General features: G+C 38.4%; 1 protein-coding gene across 1 annotated transcript in view; it reads right to left on the bottom strand.

Annotated features, from left to right (window-relative positions):
- The window catches only part of LOC125466365 (26S proteasome non-ATPase regulatory subunit 11), a 73,215-nt gene that overhangs the window by 8,057 nt on the left and 40,859 nt on the right, over positions 1-24,299 (bottom strand). Inside the window, exons 6-13 of the mRNA XM_048560774.1 lie at positions 21,499-21,693; positions 17,286-17,430; positions 16,611-16,671; positions 14,745-14,807; positions 13,239-13,364; positions 8,612-8,647; positions 6,663-6,714; positions 5,773-5,915 (exon numbers count right to left, since the gene is read on the bottom strand). Of these exons, the coding sequence (XP_048416731.1) occupies positions 5,773-5,915; positions 6,663-6,714; positions 8,612-8,647; positions 13,239-13,364; positions 14,745-14,807; positions 16,611-16,671; positions 17,286-17,430; positions 21,499-21,693 (821 nt within the window). The remainder of the gene's footprint in view (positions 1-5,772; positions 5,916-6,662; positions 6,715-8,611; positions 8,648-13,238; positions 13,365-14,744; positions 14,808-16,610; positions 16,672-17,285; positions 17,431-21,498; positions 21,694-24,299) is intronic.

Raw genomic sequence — 24,299 nt, forward strand, 5'->3', positions numbered from 1 at the left:
TTAGTGAGACAATTTCCCACAAAGTTAACTGTTACCTAACTTACTGTTACATTCAAGATATGGAGGTGGGTTTAAGAGTTAGAGTAACTTACCTACCCCAAACATAGGTCAGAATTAAGACTACCACTACCCCTTCAACCTTCACACTGCCATCTCTGCTTCTTTCAACACTATTATACTGCTCTTGCTCCTTAAACACTGATACTTGCATTTTCTCAATTAAGCATCCATCCGTGTCCTTAATAGAATGCACTCAACTTTTACTACATGCATTTTGGCAAATCTTTATGCCCGCTTTTATATGGACTGCTAATCTATTCTCAAGGAGAATGCTAAAAAATAATTTATATTACAGAAATTGTTACAAATTAATGATGGAAAACCAACAAAAACACCTCAATATTTGCTTTATGGGAAAATGAAGCCTGATAATTTTGCAAAATTAGCTTTCGCTTAATGAAAAAGCATTTCTTGAGAAACCGGTCTTAGAAACTGATGGACAGAAGCAAACAACAATTTTAAAGAGTGAAAAGTTTCAGAGAATGAAAAATCCTTTAGGAAGACTGTCTTTTTATGGACTGGGATTAGGTGGATGAAGGTAGGCATGTAGGGTAGGGTTGGAAGACTTGCATTAGATTTGAAAATAAACAGGTTTACTCCAGAACTGTTTTAATGCCAACAAAAAACAAAGGTGAAGTTGAAGGACAGTCAGATTATTCATTCATTTTTGAAATATGATTGGTCTTTGTTAGCCAGAAGACAGCCCATGCTAACCACATTTCAAAGATCAGTAACAAAGTTGTAGGCAAAACTCAGTTGGTCTGGCAGGATCTTTGGGAAGAAAGTGGAGTTAACATTGAGTCCAATGACTCTCAGACTCAACATTAACTCTGCTTTCTTTCCACAGATCCTGCCTGACCTACTGAGTTTCGCCAGAAAATCTGTTTTTGTTTCAGATCTCCATCATCCACAGTCCTTAGCTTTAATTCAACAAGTAATGTTGTTAAAACTGCAAACTTTATCACCATACAGAACACAAGAAAGAAAACACTCATTCCTAAATGACAATTAAGATTTATGCTACCCTGGAATGGGAAAACACATTCAGAAGTTTGACTCCTGTCATTCTCACCAATGACAGCCTTTCAAAGATAAAAATCATGATCTAAATTCCTCTCTCTGCTGCAAAGTAGCAGAATTTATATCTATGTATGCTACAACCACAAGACAAATACTTGACACCAAAAAGCTAGCTAATTAATAAAGGTTTTGTCATTGAATAGGGTGTAATGCCAAACAAAACCACACTGCAAAATCTTTAAGATGAACAGTAATTGTGCACATGCACTTCATGGCATACTTGAACAGGCTTGCGTTGCGTTTTCTAGTTTGTCAATGCCTGAAGGCTAACTTTTTTTGACAGCTCAAGCACAATAAAAATGGATATTGACAAGTCCTCGACTATGGAATTCTACAGGCCATTTCAGCAAGCACTGTTACAAAGAGGAAAAGAATTAACAAAATCAATCGATTTAAAAAAAATTAAGTCAGAAATCTTAACTTCTAAAAGGACATCGTAACTTAAATGAGCTTGATGTAATACATTAGTTCTTTGAGAAGGTGACCAGACAAAGTAGATGAGTGTAAACCGGTTGATGTGGTGTATATGGATTTCAGCAAGGCGTTTGATAAGGTTCCCCACAATAGGCTATTGTACAAAATGCAGAGGAATGGAATTATGGGAGATATAGCAGTTTGGATCAGAAATTGGCTTGCTGAAATACAACAGAGGGTGGTAGTTGATGGGAAATATTCATCCTGGAGACCAGTTATTAGTGGTGTACCGCAAGGGTCGGTGTTGGGTCCACTGCTGTTTGTCATTTTTATAAATGACGTGGATGAGGGCGTAGAAGGATGGGTTAGTAAATTTGCAGACAACACTAAGGCCGGTGGAGTTGTGGACAGTGACGAAGGATGCTGTAGGTTGTAGAGAGACATAGATAAGCTGCAGAGCTGGGCTGAAAGGTGGCAAATGGAGTTTATTGCAGACAAGTGTGAGGTGATGCATTTTGGTAGGAGAAACCAGAAGGCAAAGTACTGGGCTAATGGTAAGATTCTTGGTAGTGTAGATGAGCAGAGAGATCTCAGTGTCCATGTACACAGATCCTTCAAAGTTGCCACCCAGGTTGACAGGGCTGTTAAGAGGGCATACAGTGTTTTAGCTTTTATTAATAGAAGGATCGAATTCCGGAACCAAGAGGTTATGGTGAAGCTGTACAAAACTCTGGTGCGGCCGTACTTGGAGTATTGTGTACAGTTCTGGTCACCGCATTATAAGAAGGATGTGGAAGCTTTGGAAAGGGTGCAGAGGAGATTTACTAGGATGTTGCCTGGTAAGGAGGGAAGGTCTTACGAAGAAAGGCTGAGGGGTTTGAGGCTGTTTTCATTAGGGAGAAGAAGGTTGAGAGGTGACTTAATTGAAACATATAAAATAATCAGAGGGTTAGACAGGGTGGATAGGGAAAGCCTTTTTCCTAGGATGGTGACGGCGAGCACGAGGGGGCATCGCTTTAAATTGAGGGGTGAAAGATATAGAGCAGATGTCAGAGGTAGTTTCTTTACTCAGAGTAGTAAGGGAATGGAACGCTTTGCCTGCAACGGTAGTAGATTCGCCAACTTTAGGTACATTTAAGTCATCATTGGATAAGCATATGGACGTACATGGAATAGTGTAGGTTAGATGGGCTTCAGATCAGTATGACAGGTCGGCACAACATTGAGGGCCGAAGAGCCTGTACTGTGCTGTAATGTTCTATGTTCTATTTAAGTATTCAAATCTTGTCACTTGTATGAAAGCCGTCTCTTAGTCTTTAGTGTTTTGGTCAAAAAGTAACAATGCATCCCAGCAAAGCAGGAACCCAGTAGACTTGCCCAACAAATCCCCATCCACCACTAATAGCTTCAACCTGGACGAACCTGCTCCCTCGATCAATAATTTCTTCTGTAACTCATCTCACTTCCTACAAATAAATGGTATTGCATTGGGTACCCTGTAGCTAACAGGGTGTTTTCATCTTTTTGGGGCTTAATTGACACTTATTGTGCCAATCTTACTTTGGACTTCCCCAAACATAGTTTCTGGTACAGTGATGACTGTACCTGTGCTGGAAAACTTCAACTTTGCTTCAATTTTCATCATTCTTTAATCTTTGCATTGTACATCTCAGACACTTCCATTTCCTTCAAGTACTGTTTCCATTTTTGGGGATAGACTTTTATAAGCCCCACTCCCATTGCAACCCAAGTACACTTCCTTTCACCCAGTCTCCCATGAGGAGTCATTTCCTTCTCCCAGTTTTTCGGTCTACTTCTCATCTGTTCTAAATGAGTAAACCTTCCACAACAGCACCTCTATTAAGCCAAAGTAAGAACTGCAGATGCTCAAGTCAGCGTCAACACAGTATGGAGCTGGTGGAATACAGCAGGCCAGGCAGCAGAGGAGCAGGAAAGTTGACGTTTCCAGTCGGGACCCTTTTTACTGAAGAAGGGTCCCAACCTGAAATGTCAACTTTCCCGCTTGTCTGATGATGCCTGGGCTGCTATGTTCCTCCAGCACGTCTAGTAAGTTGTCCTTCCTCCTTCACAAGGTGGTCACCTGATTTTTTTTTTGTTGACAAGGCCCTCAACGTGTCTGATAGTTTCCCACTCTTCAGTTCTCTCCCCTCAGCTGCCATATACAAATGGCAGCCCTCTGTACTTCCATCCCTCCCAGCATGCTGAAATTTCCTCTCCTCTCGTTATTCTTAAGGGACTTGCCCCTCCAAGATATCCTGGTCCACTCATCCACCACCCCCAACACCTTGACCACTTCTCATTACCTTCAAAAATGAAGTGCAAAACCTGCTCTTATACCTTCTCTTTCTGTGCTGTGAAGCCACAAGTACTTCTTCCAGTTGAAGCAATGGTTTGATTGTACTTATTTCAATTTGTATATTATGGTTGCAACAATATGGTTCTGTCTACATTGGGGAGCCCAAATGCAGATTGGGTAAATGGCATGCAGAATGCGTTTGTTCAGTCTGTATGAACAACCCCAAGTTTCCAGTTCTTTGCCATTTTAACTCTCCACCTATCTCTCATAACATTTCAGTTCTTAGCCTGCTGCAGTGAAACTAAATACAAATTCAAAAAACGTCTCATCTTTCAATGAGGTATTTTATAGTCGGAGTCTCAACATTGAGTTCAGTAAATTCAGACCGTGAGCTGCATCTCCCATTTGGATTTTTTTTTGGGCTATTTAGTGGCCTGACTCTTGTTTTTCACATTTTTGCCAACAGGCAGAGCTGGTCATTATCCTGCCACTCACACCAACTCTTGGCAAATTGAGGTAAAGCATTTGCCCATTTTTCTACTACATTTCTCAGTAAATCAATACTACCCTCTCCTCTACTTATCCTCCTCCTCATAAACACCATAAAACCCACTATATTTCTTACCCCAATTCTGAAGTCATATCCAGAATGGACCCCTGCCTCTCTCCTTTGATTCTGCCAGTGCCAATTAATTCCAGATTCGGTTTTCAATTCAGATTTCAGCATTCACCATATTTTGTTTTTAAATCTGCCTTCAGATGAAGTGGGTTGAGGGACCAGAATTTAGTTTGTCTACAATTAGTAGCCTTGCTTCAATTTAACTAGAGTACACACAGACAAAATTCAATTCATTCCCCCAGTTAAAAACAGCAGAATGTTCAGCAATTTAGGAGCTTTATTTAGTGAATTTAGTGAACTGGGCCTTTTTTTTCCTGCAGGCTTGGTCAAGGAGCTGTGGAGACAGAAAACTGAGCCATTTGCCACATGCAAGAATTGTCATCCTAAGATTGCACATTCTACAATGTATTGAAATAAACACAGACACAAGAATTTTTAACAGAAGTATTTGTTTTTGTAATATTTGCAAGGATGTTAACAATGTTGTACTTGAGTTAAAAACATATGCTACTTTGGACAAAGTAGGGCAAGCAGTAGACAGTGGACAAAGTGCACCATCTCCAACAGCTAATGGTCATCTTTACAACACAAGTTTTGACAAGTTGAGAGAACAGCTTCAGAGTAAGTTTTTGAAGACTAAATATTGTTAACTTGGCTGAAACAAACAGAATGCCCTAATCACCAAGATTAAAATCTCAACCTTTTGGGAAAGGGAAGAGTTGAAATTTGAGGGAGAATGAGCAAGCATTCAAGCAAACCTCACTCTGCATGAAAGTTGCCTTATTATGTAGGAAAAATGTGGAAGTAAATTAAATAATCCTTTTGAATTTTAAAATAAATTTCATTCACAGGGCATCACTGGCATTTACTAACATCCTTAAACTGCTGACAGAGGATGTAAGAATCAACCACATTGCTGTGGGTCTGGAGTCACTTGTTAGCCAGATGGGTTTTGAAAACAATGGTTTTTACTGTGGATCCTCAATGTAACTGGGAAAGGCGCCTACCTAAACTTTCGACCAAATTCAGTTTTAAAATTAAAAATATGGGGTACAGGCTCACAGTTCTAGCTCCTTAAGATTTCTGCCTTGCCAAGCAGCTGTACAAACTGAAAACAGAGGAAAACATTGGAAGATGTCCAGTTTTATAAAATGATACCATATTTGCATATGAATAATGCATTGCCTCTCATGTATAGTCACATATTAGCTGGACACTAAATGTCAGATTTTCTTTTTAAAAAGAGATCTGTCCCTTGCATTACACATTACACTACACTTACCTATGTTAGTTTTTTTGCCTTGTTGTAGAGAGAGTCCACTACTTTACTCATATTCTGGATTGTTTCAAGCGCAGTTTCATACGTTTTGTCTACTGGAGGCTCATCAAACACAATCAGGACTCCTTCGCCTTGGTCTAAAATACCTACAAACAAGCAAAAAAACAAAAGCATGACCCTATGATATAAATTGTTGAAAACAATTTTCTTCTGGTTTCTATACAGATTACAAATTCTTTTTCTTACATCCGAGGAAGTAAGAACATGAATGTACAATATCTACTATGATAACAGCAAAGATACTGGATGCACAATACTGATATGGTTGCAGTAACAAATGCCAAATCTTCAAGACAATTTTCTATTGTGCAGACTACCAACACAGGTCAGTTGGCTAAATCTTAATCTGCAATGGACTAAAGCTGACAAGTCAACATCATTTTAAAAACTTTAACAAAACTATAATTTCTGCAGTTTTTCTTACTCTGCAGCCAAAACACAAAGTTTTCCCCACCAAAGGACATGCAGTATGGAACTGCATACTGGAACAATAACACCTCTGGCAGCTAATATTTCAGTCCTATCTCGAATGGGTGAGAAGTTCTTTGGAACAAGAGATTTGATCAAAGTCTAAATCATACCTGTCTTGAGATGAGTTATTAAAGAGAACTAAAGAAGAGAGACAAAAGGTAACTCTTGACAAAAAGTTAGCCCTTGAAAGATCTCACATAGTTCAGACTTCAAATTGTAATTGGAACCATGTCTTGCCTGTGTTTAAACCAGTTACGTGGAAAAGTTGTGTCATTAACAATTATGGTGTTTTCTGAGCTGGGTATGATTTTAACTTTGTGGTCGTTTCTCCTGTGTTCTTGCAAGAACTGTTCAATGCTTACCATGAAATTTCTTGTCCAAGATCATCTGAGAGAGTTTCCTTTCCACATCACCCTGGAATAACAGGATTGTGTTAAGTCCAAGTCACATGTAACAATTATCCATCTGACAATGTCATCTTGCTTGAATTGTCTATTTTTTTTTAAAAGAAAAGAGAAACCGTTCTTGGTTGCATCAGAGCCAATGATATTTCAAATCCAATAAAATAAAGTTGATAAAAAGGAGCCACATAATAGATTCAGGAGTTTAGAAAATTTCAAAATAAACAAGCTCTCACCAACTTAAGTCAATGTAATGTTCCACTTCCGGAAATGCCCTACAACCATTAGTTCCAAGGATGAATACAGACTTTTCTTTAAAGGTATTCAAAATACAACATTGCCCTGTTATGGCTTTCCGGATCTCCACCACATCATATAATAAGTTGTGACCATGTTAAATTTCACGAGTGAGCAGAAATAAAGGTACACTTCTTTTTCAATCTAAGATACGCACTCAAACTCTTCAAAGAGCCGGATTAATGTTCAAGACTAATCTTCAAGATTGCTACTGTGGTTGGTAATTCAGAACCTCTTGGGCCTTAATCCAGGAGGTCAATGATTGAAGCTCTACATAATGATCTAGACAACCATGTATACTGTAATAGAGCACGGTGAAATTATTTAGCACGTCTTGCCATTCATTCCCAACTCAGAATACACCTCCACCGGAACCACAGAATAGCAAAATATACTGGAATACTGGAAGGCAAGGGAGAGTTTTTATGCTTAGCGTGGAAATACTTTAGTATGACTGAGACCAGCTGACACACTGCAATAGTAAAAATAAATCTGCAGTCTTCCTGTAGAAAACAAAAATCAAAAACAAGACCTTCAGTTCTTGAGCAAAGAGATAACCCCGTTTTATTTTTAAGATGCTGCACACATGAAGGTGAAGGATGCCAAATTAAGGGTTGAAACTTTCCTAGTTATACTGTATCGGCTTAGAAACATTCAGAAAACAGATTATAATACAGAAGCAAAGATATTGTAAGTAAGTCTCTTCATTCATTACTTAGAATTCTCACTTTTTTATGGAACGTGCAGAATATAAATTCTCAAATATCAGGGGAACATCAAGATGGCAAATGAATCCCATCTCCAATTGCTACAGGAGAAAATTATACTAACTGTACTGCAAAAACTGTTTGTAAATTCCAAATTCTCTCTTCTCTTGACATTAATTCTGTGCCAGTCTCCAATATTCTTATGTCCAATATTTCTGGCATCAGTTACTACATCACAAGAAATTTAAGTGGTGATAGTGTACTTGGATAAAACTGAAGGTTAGAAACACGGCTAAGATTTCCCCTCCTTAACCATGGCAACAAAGCCAATTGTAGCAATTTGGCTAAAATCAACTGACTGAGTAAAAGGAGGAATATATGAGATCTTCTTGGTCTGAAAAGGCTCAAAGTACTCATCTACTACATTTAGACAGATCTCAAAAAGAATGCTTTAGTTTGGAGTCATATGGTTTTAGTGACAGCTCAATAAAGGTTACTTAAAAAATGCTGTTGCTCAACTTTGCCAACAATTTTTACATATCAAAATTCTTTTAAGCATATATAAACTTAAATTATTTTGACGAGATACAAGGTACATGTAGAAAAAAACATGGCAGTCATTTTACCTGCACCAAGACCTCAAACACAATGATCAGTTAACCTGTTTGTGTGCTCGTTGAAAGGTGAATTTTGCAACAAAGCGACAAATGTTTGAATAATACATTAGTCGAACAGCAAATTTCGGGTGAATATTTCCCTTACAGTTCAATGAAGTTTCAGCCTAGAATACATGTTAAAATTTTGGACTGACATCTTCTTCTTCTGTTGAACTTTATCACATGAGACAAAGTGATTTTCAAGACTCAGAATTCTGTATGTTCTACTTAAATATAGATGACCACTTACCTTGGATAGTTTTATAATACTTGCTATGTGTTCTATCTGTAAGATTAAGAAAAAGACATTATTTTCAGTCTCCAAGTCACCATTTAAAAAAAACAATTAAAAAGGAACAGTTACAGTTCATGTGTCATAATGGCATGCAAGCATGAAAACATGATAAAGCATCCAAACAAGTTATCTTTTTTGTTCGAAAAAATTGGCCAAAAATACTGCTCTAAATACTTATAAACATGAACATAAAATACACAAAGTAACAGTTCAAAAAGTGTCCAGTATGCAGTCTGTATTCTACAACAATGGCCTGTTTGAAAATGATTGGAACCATACATAGCAATAATTTGATTAATTTAGTTAGAAAATCATAGAGCTGCATAGTTAGAGGTATTGGGCACAAAGGTAAAGTAAGTAATATTGATCCTTCATGAAGCTGTGGCTTGGCCCCTATGAAAAACTTCAATCCAGTCATAATATTTTAGGAAGGCTATGAAGATCCTTGAAAAGGTACACAGTGGGGACATGACTGGTCGCAGAGGCAAGATCCCAGCATGCATAGGAGGTGAGGCGTGGTTTGCTTGAAGGGCTGTAATGCTGAACTTTTAATATCTTTGTTTTTTTAAATTGATTGCTAAGATTTTGTACCTTTTTAGATAAGATGATACTGCAAGTGTTGACTTTGTGAACATTTCACTGTACTCATGTCAGTACGTGTGACAATAAACCTAATTCTATTTTTACTAGAATGATTCTTCCAATTAAATGATTTTAGCAACAAGGTCATGCTTGAGAATTGCGTTAACTCTCCTTGAAGTAAAGAGGATTGAGGGGAGTTTGGAGAGATGCACCAGAATATAAGAGAATGGTTTTTGGGAGGAGTTGCCTTTTACCCAATAGTAATTGGGCACAGATTTAAGATTTTATGCAACAAATACAACAGAAACATCAGGAAAAAAAAATTCATTATGCAGTGGCAGTGACTTGGCCAATGCTCTAAGTGTGGTAGAAGTCAAGACTACCAATAACTTTTCAAAGAAATCAGAGGGTAATAAATTTGCAGGGTTACAAGGATAGATGTGATGTAAATGGGACTGACCAGATTGCTGCACTAAGACCTATCATGGACTTGATGGGCCAAACAGTTGTCCTCCTGTTCTGTGAAAACTATGTCTCTATTTTAATTAAATTCTTTTACAAAATTTTAAGCTTCTGGAAAGGTCAACCTTTGTTATCCATCCTTGATGCCTTCAAGATGGTGGCAATGAGCATTTCTTGCACCACTGCAGTCCATGTGAAACAGGTTTAGGTTTACCCACAATGCTGTTTGGAAGAAGTATAGATGTTGACCTATTGACAACGTAAGGTGATACAGTTTCAAGTCAAGGCAGTGAAATTTGCAGGCGATGTCAACCTCAAAACATCCATGGTAGAAGTCATGGGTTTGGAAGGTGCTGTCAAAGAAGGCTTAGCAAGTTGCTGCGTTGTAACATGTATGCAGTACATACAGCTAGTGCTGTGTGTTGGTAATGCAATTAGTGGATGTTTACCTGTGATGGATGGGTACCAAACAAGCAAGCTGCTTTGTCCTGAACGCAGTTGAGTTCAGAGTGTTGTTGGACGTGTACTCAGCTGGGAAAGTGGACAGTATTCAGTCACTGTCCTGATTTGTGACTGTATGTGGTAGACAGTCTTTGGCAAATCAGGGAGGCAAGTCACACGCCACAGAATTCCCAGTCTCTGATTTGGTCTTCGTCACAATATTTATATGGCTAGTCCAGGTCAGTTACTGGTCAATGCTACCTCTGCCAAATGTTAACAGTCACATGTTGGCAGATTCAGTGATGGCAGTGCCATTGAATTTCAAGGGGAGGAGATTAGATTCTTTTGTTGGAAATGGGCATTGCTTGCCGCACAGGTGTCCAGCCACATTCATGCCATACATCAACCAAACTTGGATGATATTCAGTTCTGATTGTATATGACCACCCGATTTTCAGTTTTCAGGAAGTTGTAGATGGTACTAAACAACTCAACACTGTAAAGTATGCATATCCCCAACTTCTCCCTCCCTCAACTCCTGTGTCCCCATTTCTGTTAAAAGTGTGCTCCCAAAATGACTATAAAGTCTCGACTTCCTCAACTTTCCAAATGACACTTCTTCATATTGTATTCCCTCTAAGGGTTCTGTTCCGAGTCTTCGCTATTTCAATTTCAATAATGCAGCCTTCTAACGTTCACAATTTTGAAATGCTTCAGGGTTCAAACAACTCCGATAGATTAATCTGGACTGAGCAGCTTCTTTTACTGACACTAACGGCACTGAAGCTGGAGCTCTGTGAACAAGAGTGAATCTCAACCATGTTGAAATGCTGGGCTGAGACTGTTATAATTGATGTGCTCACTGCAGCCACATACCCAGGGTCCTGCTGCCATACCTCTGATTCACCATAAAGATTATTAAGTTGCAGGAGTAGGCTTCTCAGCTTATAACATTTGCCCAGAATATTTTAACTTATTGCCAAATTCCTGCATTTCCCCATAATTCTGCACATTTTCCACTTAAATAATCATCCAATGCCTTCTTAAATGCCTCAATTTGAACCTGCCTGCAATATATTTCCCAGACAACTGTTAATGAAGAAGCATAACCAAAATATGACTCCTATAGAATCTTTTATGTTGCCCTGAGGCACAAAAACACACAAGAGGGCCAGCCACAATCTGAGATTTGAGCACAAAATCTAGGTTGCTTAGGAAGTGCAATGTGAGAAGGTTCAATATATTTGCTGTGTGAAAATGCTTTATCTCACTGCATCTATTTTTGAAAAATAAAATCACTCAAAAAGGTGCCCTCTGCCTCTCCAGCTTCTGCAAGCAGAAATTATTGTTCCCCATCTACTCTAACCAGAACCCTTTTGATATTGAAATCGTATCAAATCTTTTCTCCTCAAAAGGAAAACAAATTCAATATTTTCAACCTCTCTTCATAACTGAACAGTCTCAGCGCTGGAAACGCTTCTACAGTCTCCAATGCATTCCCATCCTTTCCACAGTATGGTGCTCAGAACCACACACAAAACTTCAGCTGTTCTAACCAGTGTCTTATTCAAGGTCATTATTGCCTCCCTGCCTTTGAATTCTATGGCTCTGTCAATGAAGCTTAGAATACTGTGTGCTTTGTTAGCAGTTTTCTCTGTCCTTCTACTTTTAATGACATTCACCAAAGTCTCTGTTCCTTCACTCTCCTTAGAATAGAACCTTTATTTTATAGAGTTCTCCATGCAAAAAGTGCATCACCTCTCATTCCTCTGCATTGAGCTTCATCTGACAAACTGCCTCCAGTCCATCCAATGTGTTTTTTGAAGATCTATATGGTGTTCCTCAGGTGGACAACTCTCCAAGTTGTGTGTTGGCTGCAACTGAAATGGCCCACCACACATCAAGATTTATATCATTTATGTAAAACCAAGAAAAGCAAGGATCCCAACATTGTCCCTGGGGAGCTGCACTACAAACCTCCCTCCAACTCAATTATACCCATTAATCAATACATCATATCCTATAATTCAGCCAATTTTGTATGCACATTAATAGTGCCCTTTTCATTCCTGAATCTATCAATCACTTTCCTCAAAAAAGCATGTTTTACGGCATTCTACCAAGTGTATTTTGGAAGTCCATGCACACCATACCAGTAGCCTCGCCTTGAAAATCCCCTCTTACCTCTTCCAAAACCTTTCAGCAAGTCAGTCAGATGTGATTTTCCCTTAAATAGGCGTTGACTCCTGAGTCAATCTACATTTTACCACGTGACAATTAGAGTTACTCCAAACAGAATTTTCTTGAAACTGCCCCATCACTGAAGTTAAACTGATTGGTCAAAATTGCTGGACGAACCTTTACAACCTGTTCAGAACAAGGTGGTCACATTTCCATCTCCAGCATCACCTCTTAATATGGGGAAAATTGTAAGATTTTTGTCAGTGACTCTGGAATTTCCACATTCACTTCATTCAATGCCCATGGATGCATCTCATCCAATCCTGGTTTATTAACTCTAATTACTGATGACTTATCCAATTTCTCCTCAATTTTAATTCAAGATTTTCTCCTGTCATCACGACCTGGGTAGCTTCTACCTTGTAAAGACAAACGCAAAGTATTCATTTAATATCCCTGCCATGCCTCTTGACTACATGCGTAAACTCTGGTTCCTAGTGGTCATGACTCCTCCTTTTATGTTCAGGTTAGGGAAGAGGTAGGTGGCGGAGTCATCGAACAGGACAGCAAGTCTGGGAGCAGCAGAAACCACAAGTTGGAGTGGGAACAGCAAGATGATAATTTACATAGTAGATGCCAATCCAAAATGGCCCTGATTTGATACACATGACCAGACATACCGACCCAAAATGACTCCACAACAAATATTGTGGGTCCAAACCAGAATACAGGCCCCATTAACTGAACAAACAAAGTGACAACATGGGGAAACTTTAAACTTTCAGACCACGCAAGTTACACTGATGAAACCTTTTTGTCTTAAGGCCATAGAGTTAGAATTAATTTCAGGATGGATCCAAGACCAATTGAATACAAATACTATGGAAATTTATTTCAATCACATACTTGTAATTACCTGAACTCTGGAGAAAGGTTCAATCACTCTGATAAGATTCTGCTCCAATAAGTTGTCATACAGCTTTGCCAAATGTGTGGTGATAATCGGATCGTCCCGTAGCTCTGCTTGGAAATCTGTTAAAGCCTGCGAATCAGAACCGCAGAATTTTATTTGACAGTGAAAAGTATTTCCTGAACTCCCCGTGTAATATTGAAGGAATGCTGCACTGTCAGAGATACTATCATTTGATATGAGAAACTGAAGCACCATTTGCTCTCTGGTAGATCAAAAGACTCATGGTGGCAGAGTGACAAAGAAAAGGAATGTCTTCTCGGGTACCCTAGATAATATTTAATATCAATTATCACAATGTATATCACAGATCATCATACTGCTGTCTGTGGGAACCTGATGGTTGCAAATTAGCTGCTGTGTTTCTACATTAAATGATTGACCACACTGCAAAAGCATTTTTTGGCTGTGAAGTGGTTTGGGACATTGTGGTCATGAAAGATGCTACTTAAACTAACAGAAAATCAAAGTCTGAGTGATAAGCCAGACTGTCTGAATTTAGAACTTGATATCAAAACGATTATGTTTATTCCACTAAACTACCAAGTCACTGTGGGAGATTAATAATTAACCACCCAAGTAGATACTTCAAACCTATTGAACAGCTGCGATAACAGTGAAACAGCATTTACTCTATTCTCTAGTCAAAACAAACAAGCTTGCCACACACACAAAAAAAAAATCAATATAGCTATATTAAAGTCAGACAGCCTTTAATAACAATTGCAAGTCAGGTGGGTGCAGTCAAATACCATTCAGAATAACTTTTGGTAACATCCGCTGAACAACAGTTTGGGGACCAAAATCTGGTTCAGCGTGCCAAGTTTACAAAAACTTATTATCACCATCTATGCTCAGCATATGGTGATAACAGAACCAGCAAGTACTTTCAAAATTAGAACCCAGATTTTTAATTTTTGATCATGTTTTTATTCAATGTTACAAAGCAGGATTCATGTACTTCCATGTGCCATGATCTCCATTTTCAACTGGGGGTGTACACATTCAGCTATAAATCCCTTTTCAAAAAAAAGCTGTTGCATTTGTGGAATGCTCAGCAGCAACTCACATCCTCCCATCCCCAAAACTGCATCAAATATTGTATGCATTTGCAGCTCACCTGTAAGTGCAAAGAAGAGGATATATATCAGGAAAAATATTTCCCCATTTCATGTATGGATAATTTTACACACTGTTGTCCAGTTAAAATCTTTTCATAGACATGTTCTACACTAGGCGGCCCATAGGCCACTAAGTTTCAATTTCACTTTGAAACCATTTTCTCCACATATACTTAAAAGTTCTCCACATAAATATTGCTTTTAAATTGCACATCAATTCTTTCATGTTAACTAGCACTTAAAGCCCCTAACAAACAACATCTCTCTACTGCAGGCTCTGCATACCATCAAGTATCAGTGAAGTTTCTCATTTGTTTTCTGGGCAACTTACCTTTTCGAAATCAGCCAGTGATCGATTCTTACTTGCTTTGGCCACACATTTTAGCGAATCAGTCTTAAAATTAAAAAAAAATACCCATTAGCGGAGATGAAATTTCTAGTTATAGTCTATCAAATCACAAATTAAAAATACCAGAGGTTAAAAAAAATTGAAGACTATTTTATGACATACCCATCTGTGTCTTAAAGTTGCATACCATTTCATTCTAGATTTTTTCCCCAAAGGATAATAACACAAAATTCAATTGAGTGTTTACTTCAGGACAAAGAAAAGACAGCATGCTGATAACTTACTTTCCTTGCTATTTCAAAACCAACACTCTTCTACACAAGTGCTATTTTGTGTTTTCCTATCATGTTTTTTAGTTACATTAACTGACAGTACTAAATTTGATGCCTTTTATGCTGATGAACACACTCTTTGCCTTCTTGGTCCACATTATTTGCGTAGTTCAACATGGTCCACACACATACAAAATATAAAAACACAAGTGCTTATAGAACGTGTCTATCAACCAAACATAGGGCTTGAATCCCAGGTTCTCCACTGCCCATCTTTCTATGTTACAACATTGTTTCTGAAATGATATGCTCACTTGATAGGGCAATGGGTAAGTGCATTGTAGTGGGATGATGGCAAATAGACCAGAAAGGTTGTGAATTTGGTCCTTAATTACTGATGACTCAAATCATCTTAGCATAACAATTGCTGCAATCAACAATCCTGGGCTTTTGGAGTCTGGTCAGAAATGCACAGGTAGCATTAAGTTTTTGTCCATAACTGTTGAACATTTGCTAAGTCAAGCCTTTTTGGATGAAATATAGAAATCTTCCAGACTGAAGAACAGCCTTAAGAGACAGGAAAAGTGGGTGGAAAAGTGAAATTGTGCTCAACCTCTAATACACCAGAGATCCAGGCGTGGACAGAAAGGTAGGAAACTGATTCAGATACTGCACTGGAAAGGAAGTAGTACCAATAATGTGGACTTCACAAGCTTCAAAATCTCCTCTCCCCGATCGCATCCTAAAACCAGCCCAATTCATCCCCGCCTTCCTACCCATTCCTCCCACCTCAAGCTCTATCCTCATCTCCTACTCAATAACCTCATCCCGCCTCCTTGATCTGCCCGTCCTCCCTGGACCTTCCTATTCCCCTCCCTATCTCCCCACCTACATTCACCTTCATTGGCTCCAACCCCACCTCTTTGACCCATCTGTCTCCTCTCCACCTATCTTCTCCTCTATTCATCTTCTATCCACCTCACCCTCTCTCCCTATGTATTTCAGAATCCCCTTCCCTCCCCTATTTCTGAAGAAGCGTCTCGACTCGAAACGTCAGCTTTCTTGCTCCTCTGATGCTGTTTGGCCTGTGTTCATCCAGCTCTACACCTTGTTATCTCAGCAGTACCAAATACTTTTCTTCACATCTGTTTTTCCAAATGTTGTTAACATGTTTGCAAACAAAAAAAGGATGTTCAGTAAATACCTTTTGATAACTCTACTTGCTTTCTTCAAATACAATCTTGGTTTACCCATTAAAACTAGTCTATTGAATGAATCATTTCCTGACAGGCCCCAATATCAGCAACTATTGTACTTGTATAGAAAGTCAAAATCGAGTCAATTCTGGAGCCTGACTGCATGACTGACAAAAGCTTACAAAAGCAATGACATCTACGAACAGATTGCTCTCCAAGTCTTCATTATGAAAGACAAAGAGGAAGTTATGTCAATTTTCCTGGAGAAAGACAATGAACTACTTAAAACAATCTGAGCATAAGAGACAAAATCCATACATTTTCCTCATTTCCTTCCCCACCCTTTTTGAAAATTAAGTAACATTGAATTTGTACTTTACCTGTCGCCCAGCATATCGGAGTGCTAGCTTCCCACTCACCAATGCCTGGACATCCTCTGGTCTGAGGGGAAAAACAAAGAATACACATTCACTAAAGGGCTACAAGAGCCATTTTTCAATTACAATTTTCTAAAGTTCAGTCTTACAGCAAGCTTCATTATTTCTAATGGCCTCAGCCCTTTCCAAAAGAACAGCAGTGGGGCAACTCTGTCAAATCGGAGCATTGTATCTTTAAGAGACATTCACGGTAGGGTAAACATCCACAATAAAGCTAAAGCTACTGCAATCTTAGCTCCGCAAGCATTGTCAAAACTACAAGTATGATATTTCTTGATCTTCAATAATAACAGTAAAGAGAAAGGGGAATGTGTTACTAAAAATTTCACTAACATCAAGAAACTAGAATCAAGTGAATTGCACCACCAGCAGCAGTATTACCTCCAAGATCAGTTATTGTACCTCCAGGCCCTAATATCACAAGGTTTTAGTTTAATATGCCCAATACTTTCCCTACATGAAATATAATGCAAAGGCCTGTATCAATGGTTGCTGTGAAAATGGCTGGTTATCTACCTGAACTCCACCTTCTTGCACTAGCTTCACATCCGTTGATTCACTTATGAACTAAGGGAATGTTGCAATTCAGCAATTTTGATAAAAATCTTGCAAACTTACGTATTTAACATAATTTTGCACAGCAGCATATATTTCAATGCTGTGATAGCTTTGGGGCTATCAATAGAATCATATCCTTCAAATGCCTCATAAAAATAGGAGTAAGCAGTCTTCCAGTCCTTCTCTTCAGCAGCATGGATAATACCTAGAAACAAAAATCTCAGATTAATGCAATTCTAATTTGTGACCATGTTTGAACTACATCCTCATTATATACCTCTAATAGAAGAATATGCACAGGCAACTCCATTTGGACAGTTACATGGTTAAAATAATTTAACAGAACAAGACTGCTTCAAAAAACTAGATTCTTTTATTACTTAATGAGTCAACTGATGAGGTCAAAGAACAAGTGGGCCATTTAGACCACCAGAGTTTTAAGGTTTGATCTCAAAATTGTACTAACATCCAGATTTCAGAAAGCAGGCTGATAGATCATGCCACTGACCATATATTTTCCCAAATTTATGAGGAAAAGCTAGCTGGTGTTCGTGCATTTGGTCACGATTCAATGACTCCTGCTGGAAGTGTAAACGACAGAGTAGTTGATTGAGACTCACATGAACGTTAACTAATTAGGTGCAGTACCATAAAAGAATCTTGCCCTTTTATAGAATGGTGTTCAAGTGAAAAGTCAACCTTTCCAACAGAAGTGAAGAAAAGGGTATTATGCTCATGGCAAAAGGCTGGGCAAGCAAACCATCTCTTTAAAAAGGGAAGTGGTATAGTACAGGATTCATATTGAGGATGTACAGATCATTGGTGAGGCATTTTCTGGACTACTGTGAGCAGTTCTGCTCACCCTGCTATAGGAAAGATATTACTAAATTAGACAGGGCTCAGATTTACCAAGATGATGCTGGGAAGAGAGGGTTTGAGTTATAAAAAAACAGGTTGAGGCTTAAAACCAGAGCACAGGAGGTTAAGAACTGACCGTACGGAGGTTTATAAAATCATAAAGGGGCTAGCGAGTTTTGAGAAGATTTGTAGCTCAGGTTGAGGTTCTGGATGTGAGATTGCTCGCTGAGCTGGAAGGTTCGTTTTCAGACGTTTCGTCACCATTCTAGGTAACATCATCAGTGAGCCTCTGACGAAGCGCTGGTGTTATGTCCTGCTTTCTATTTATCAGGTTAGGTTTCCTTGGGTTGGTGATGTCATTTCCTGTTCTTTGGCTCCAAATCAATCTACCATCCCCTGAGAAAAAGAACAGGAAATGACATCACCAACACAGGAAATGACATCACCAACCCAAGGAAACCTAACCAGAAATAGAAAGCGGGACATAACACCAGCGCTGCTTCGGAGGCTCACTGATGATGTTACCTAGAATGGTGACGAAACATCTGAAAACGAACCTTCCAGCTCAGCGAGCAATCTCACATCCAGAATCATAAGGGGCATAGATAAGGGTATTTTCATGAGGGTGGGGAGTTCAAAGCTAGGAGGCATTTTTAAAAAGGTGAGAGGAGACAGTTTTAAAAAAAGACATGAGGAGCAATTTTTCTTTTATATAGAGTTGTTTGCGTTTGGAATGAACTGCCCAAGTAAGTTTTAGATGCAGCTACAGTTACCACATTTAAAATACATTTGGATAAGTACATGCATAGAGAAAGGTTGAAGGGATGTGGGCCAAATATAGGCAGGTAGGACTAGTTTAGTTTGGAAACATGGTCGTCATGGACAAGCTGGTCAAAAGGGGCTGTTTTTATGCTGTATGACAATGACCGTAAGACTTTCTGCAAAACAGAATTTCCAAGCCAAACTGCCTTATACAAAAAAAAAGTATGGCATACAAGTGATGATCTTAATGCTGAAATAAAAGCTTGAACAGGATAGAGTTGCTTTTTTAAGACACCTTCATGATGCCCAGCTGCGCCAAAATATATTCTACTTCAGCATAGGAACTCCCACAAATAGCAAAGTAATGATGGCCAGGTTTTGGTGATCTTGGATCGAGGATGCATATTTACTAGAAGAATTTCTGAAAAATAATTCCTCAGCCTTTTATTCTTTAGAAAAAAAAAGTGTTTTTTTTAAAGAAAAAAAAACAAAAAAAAATGTTATTTATACCCTAATTATGAAGCTATGGGGAGGTGATGGCTTAAGGGCATCATCACCGGACTGCTAACCCGGAGACCCAGTTAATAGTCTGGGGACCCTGCAGATGGTGGAATTTGAACTCAATACAAAAAAAACTGGAATTAAGAGTGATGATAAACCATGAACCCATTGTAGATGGTCAGGAAAAACCCATCTGGTTCACTAATGTCCTTTAGGGAAGGAAACTGCCATCCTTACCTGGTATGTCCTATGTGTGACACCAGACACACAATGTGGTTGACTCTTTACTGACCTCTGGGCAATTAGGAATGGGCAATAAATACTGATCTAGCCAGCGATGCCCACATCCCATGAATGAAAAAAGGAGAAAAGCTAAGTAACATCTTGGTTTTCCAACTTATCAGAAAAACAGCTCCTCAAACCCAGCATCAACTCCTTAATACCGCACTAAAGTGTCAACATAGATTATGTGATCAAATCTCAGCAAGAGATGAACCAATGAACTTCTGACTTTAGAAGAGTGAACAACTGTGCCAATGCAAAATGATATACTTGTTATCTCTTAACAAAAAGGTCATTAATAAATTACTAAAATAAAACTTTTCTAATCACCAGGATCATTATATGTTGCAATATGTGGCATTACATTTTAATTTCATTTTCAATCATAGCCTATAAAAGTACATTAACTCAATTTCATCCAAAACAGCCTTGTAATCACTGAAATTCATCCCTTTAATAGCATACAAATGTGGCAGCAATATCAACTGTCTGTACGTAGGATTCCCAGGTTTTACAGCTCCTATGGCTGTATCTCAGGTTTGAAAATCTCACAGCAGTAGGCGAGCTGGCTCTCTGATAGAAATGGTGTTGAATAACAAGTGCACAGTCAAATGGATGAAATGCAGTTAATTAAATCACATCTATTTTAAGTAGCATAGTAATTGGAAAAATAAACAAATGACGTTAATAATATTGATATAACTCACAGGGCCAAGTTACTTTCAACCTGCTGCCACTATTGGTGTGGAGTGGCTGATGCTGACATGTCCCACAGTCTCAGGCTGCCTCACTTAAATCTCAGCTGCCACTGAAGGGTCTTACCTTGGTGTGGTGACTTCTCAACTTGGTTTCTGATCTACCAACAGGAACAGTTGGGAATTTTTTTTTTCATCATATAACTTATTACCTTCAAGCTTAATAGAGAACTACCAAATTGTTTCATTACAATATTTCTTGATTCTCAGATATTTGGCACTTTCTTATTGTGACTTTTATATTTATCATTATTGATAGTCAGAGATCCATTTCCAGCACCAATAGCTGTTTTACCTTTTTGTGAAATCAAACAATCACTATGAGGAAAAAAAAAGTGTACATTATTGGAAACAAATGTCTCGCTATTTTAATCTGTTCCAAGGTCATATTTTACTCATTATTCTCAAAGCTGAGCACTGTCTCCAATTCCATCAGACTGACATCAGCTTTATCCAATTTTTTAAAAACTTTGTTTCCACTTACCTGTGAACTTAAAAGCTAAACAATCTTGATCTAACGAGTATCCACATCATCTGTCTTTCCAAAACTATCTGCCTGCACCATCACTCAGTCTGCCCTTTTTTCTCCATCCATCTGACCCTCATTCTTTCATTAAAAAATAAATCTCTCCCTCAGGTGTCCTACGTTCACAAAACCCAGTATTTCATCACTGACTTAGTCCAACATAGGCTTATTTCTTCAAATAATTCCGCAACTTTTCTCTATTTCTCTCTTGCCATCCTCCAACAGTCTGACTGAGGCACTTGCTTTTTTTTTAAAAAAGCAGCAACAACCCCACCTGCCTAATAACACACACTTCACTGCTTTGTGCGCTTTCGAGGGGCTAGTATTTCTGACCACCTTCTAATCCCCCTTAGGAGGTTCTTACTGTTTGTATTCTGCTGTAATTCAGCCGTCATTGCCTTTTCTCTGCACTTGACGCCAGACTATATAGTCACTCATCAAGAAAGCCTGGACCATTGATTAATTTATTGTGAATGATCACACTGACAAAGCTTTAACAGGGGCATGACTGAGGGATAAACAGAAGGAAAATTTCTACTGTAATGCTTAAGGAAAATGCTAAAAATTTAACAAGTTTTTTGTTCCATACCTGACTGCATATCAAGGGCAGCCTGTAGTTTGGGTGGGCAATAGATTGCATTTGCAGTTGTTCGTGCCGAGGTCAGGGCAGCTCGTGCTTTTGGCAAGTTACTCAAGGCATGATATGTTTTACTCTCCAACAGCTGAACCTCCACCAACAGTGCCTTATCATCCATCTTTTTCAGCTCACGGAGCAATTGTGATCCTGAAAGACATTCGAAAATTTACTCTAGTTGTATTTAGATAAACAAACTCTAAGAATGTAACAGGGCAGCACTTGACTGACGATCCTCATGGCTGAACCATTATTCTTTATTTCAGTATTATTGAGAATACTTCTGAAAATGAATTAATGCAGGTTTGAAGTGATATTGATCCTACTGGTGAACAAGTTGAATTAAGGGAAATTTTATTTTAGGCCTGAAAACAGAAGAGATATTTTAGCTTTAAACAACTGCCTGCTCATCTGCCCAATTGTCACAGTTTATGATTAATTAGAGCAGGGTAATCAACAACTTGCATTTACTTAGTTTGGAGACGGAAAAGGAAAAGGTCAGCAGTGCTTCACAGGTGGAAAGAGAAGACATGGAGCCTCTGCGGGAGAAGGTTAACAAAAGATGACAAACAAAATAAGTTGAATTTCTGGCCAGAAAACTACAAAACGGGGACAATCACTCTTCCTATTAAGTCCCTAGTTTCTTTTCTAGTGTTCAATTTCTGACAAGTATCATGTTTCAAACATGGGCTGGCAGATTCAAGGCAGTTACCCAATAAAAGCTGCACCCTAATTTAGGTTCAATGAAGGATTAGCTCTTTTCCCAAAATGGTTTATGGACTTTTCTAGTCTGTCAGGTACCAAAAAGGTCAGTGACAGAAGAAATACTTACAGAAACGGACAAGGACCAGGGGAGAAAATAATGCAGTGGAGGCAGACAGCAAGGAGGAACAGTGGACAAACAACACCTGTGGCATGGAGATAGGTGATTGAACAGGGAGCAGTTTCTCCTACTTACACCTCCTTTGGGAGTGACAGGATTATTATTCTTTTAAAAGGAGCATTTACACAAGAATAAATCATAAAATGAGATCAGAAAACCAGAAGAAAATTCAAATTGCGTATTAACTTTTCAATAAAAAATCAAAAATGTGCATTTAATAAACACCAATGACAAAACAAAACTGCTTCATTTTAATATTAGAATCATGTACAGGAAGTACAACAGTATTTTTCAAATTTGCTACTTTAAATTTACAACTATCACTACAAGTTTCAAGATTGGTAGTTTTAGAAATATAAGGTTAGGCAACTAGGGATATTTTGGATTGTAATTACGTGGTCTATCTTCATCTGAAAATGCTCCCAAACGTTTTTGAGAAATCGCTGGATTAAAATATATTGTAATAAGATAACATACTACATAACTAATATCAAATTAATAAATAATTGTGTCATGTGTTTCGAGATTCTTAATGTCAGATACAAATATCGACAACCATTTATTCTAATGGATTAAACTATAATCAAAAAATGTTCGAAACAAACATGGCAAAGCAGGAGCAAAAAAAAAAACCATCTGGCTGCTAGTACACTGCTTGTCCCACTGTTACATGATCTGTACCTGAACTTCATTCCACATCCCTTGATATTCTTGATCAATGTACAATCTCAGCTGACCAAACATTAATGGCTCTTTTATGATACAGATTTCCTAATCCACTGTAACTAATCAATTAAATAGAGCACCCGTGGACATTGCCAGAAGAGATAGTGAGGAGATGGAGACAATGCTAAACAGGGTAGAGATGGTGCTTGGATCTTGCATTTCTGTTTAAAGCTTTCAAGGTATTGCAAAATTTAAAACAAATTTTCAAAATGGCTGCTAGTACAACACCACTGGAATGAACACAAAATCCACAGTCAACCATGTTGCTGAGAAGTTCAATTTCTGAGCTAAATCTGTTACAATGTCTTAAAGTATGAATTGCTTGTTAACTCAGAAATTGCATCACTGCACTACCAGTCAATGCCCAATCTCCAATCTCAGACTTTATACTCATCCTCTCTAGCTACACTACAGATCACCTCCAGGGGAAGCAAAGAATACTTGACAAGATAAATTCCAACCTGCTATAACAAAACTGTCTCCTATATTAATTATGTTTCCTCTTTCAGAAAAGTAAGTAAGTTTAACAGGATAAGAGATTTTTGGTCCACCAGAATTATTCTCATCTGATGTCTACGCATGCACACTTCCAGCGACAGCCCCAGATTAAGCAGTGAAGAGTTAGGGCTGTGGTGATTTTTTTGTATTCCCATTACAAGGTCATTCAGGAAATTGTAACTGTGAGGTAACATAAATCAACAAATGAGACTTGGAGCCAGAAACTCTTTAGGACACATACTTGTCTGATCAATGACCAAACCCACTCAGCCATTGTAGGAATCCTTTCAAAAATATACAGGCCAAAAACCATTCTCTGGTCGAAACACTGACCTTCAAATCTCTTCTTCAGCCACAAGTCTGGCTGCACTGGTATCAACAGGAAAGTGGAGGGACACACTATCAATATCCAACTAACTTGCTCTTGATACATCAAAACTTCAGCCATGTTTAATTTCTAATAAAAATTAGAACCATACTAGAAGAGAACGCAAGAATCATCATGTACCACAATATGAAAATTGTGCTGCATCTTTCAACAGTTGGAGGTCACTACCTTTTTTCTAAAACAAAGACAGAAAATCAAATTACTCTTCCATGTTCAGCAATGATAACTGGCTGCTGAGCGAGCAAGGTTGAAAAGAATGGC

This window comes from Stegostoma tigrinum, chromosome 31, assembly GCF_030684315.1.
Source record: "Stegostoma tigrinum isolate sSteTig4 chromosome 31, sSteTig4.hap1, whole genome shotgun sequence".
NCBI lineage: Eukaryota > Metazoa > Chordata > Chondrichthyes > Orectolobiformes > Stegostomatidae > Stegostoma > Stegostoma tigrinum.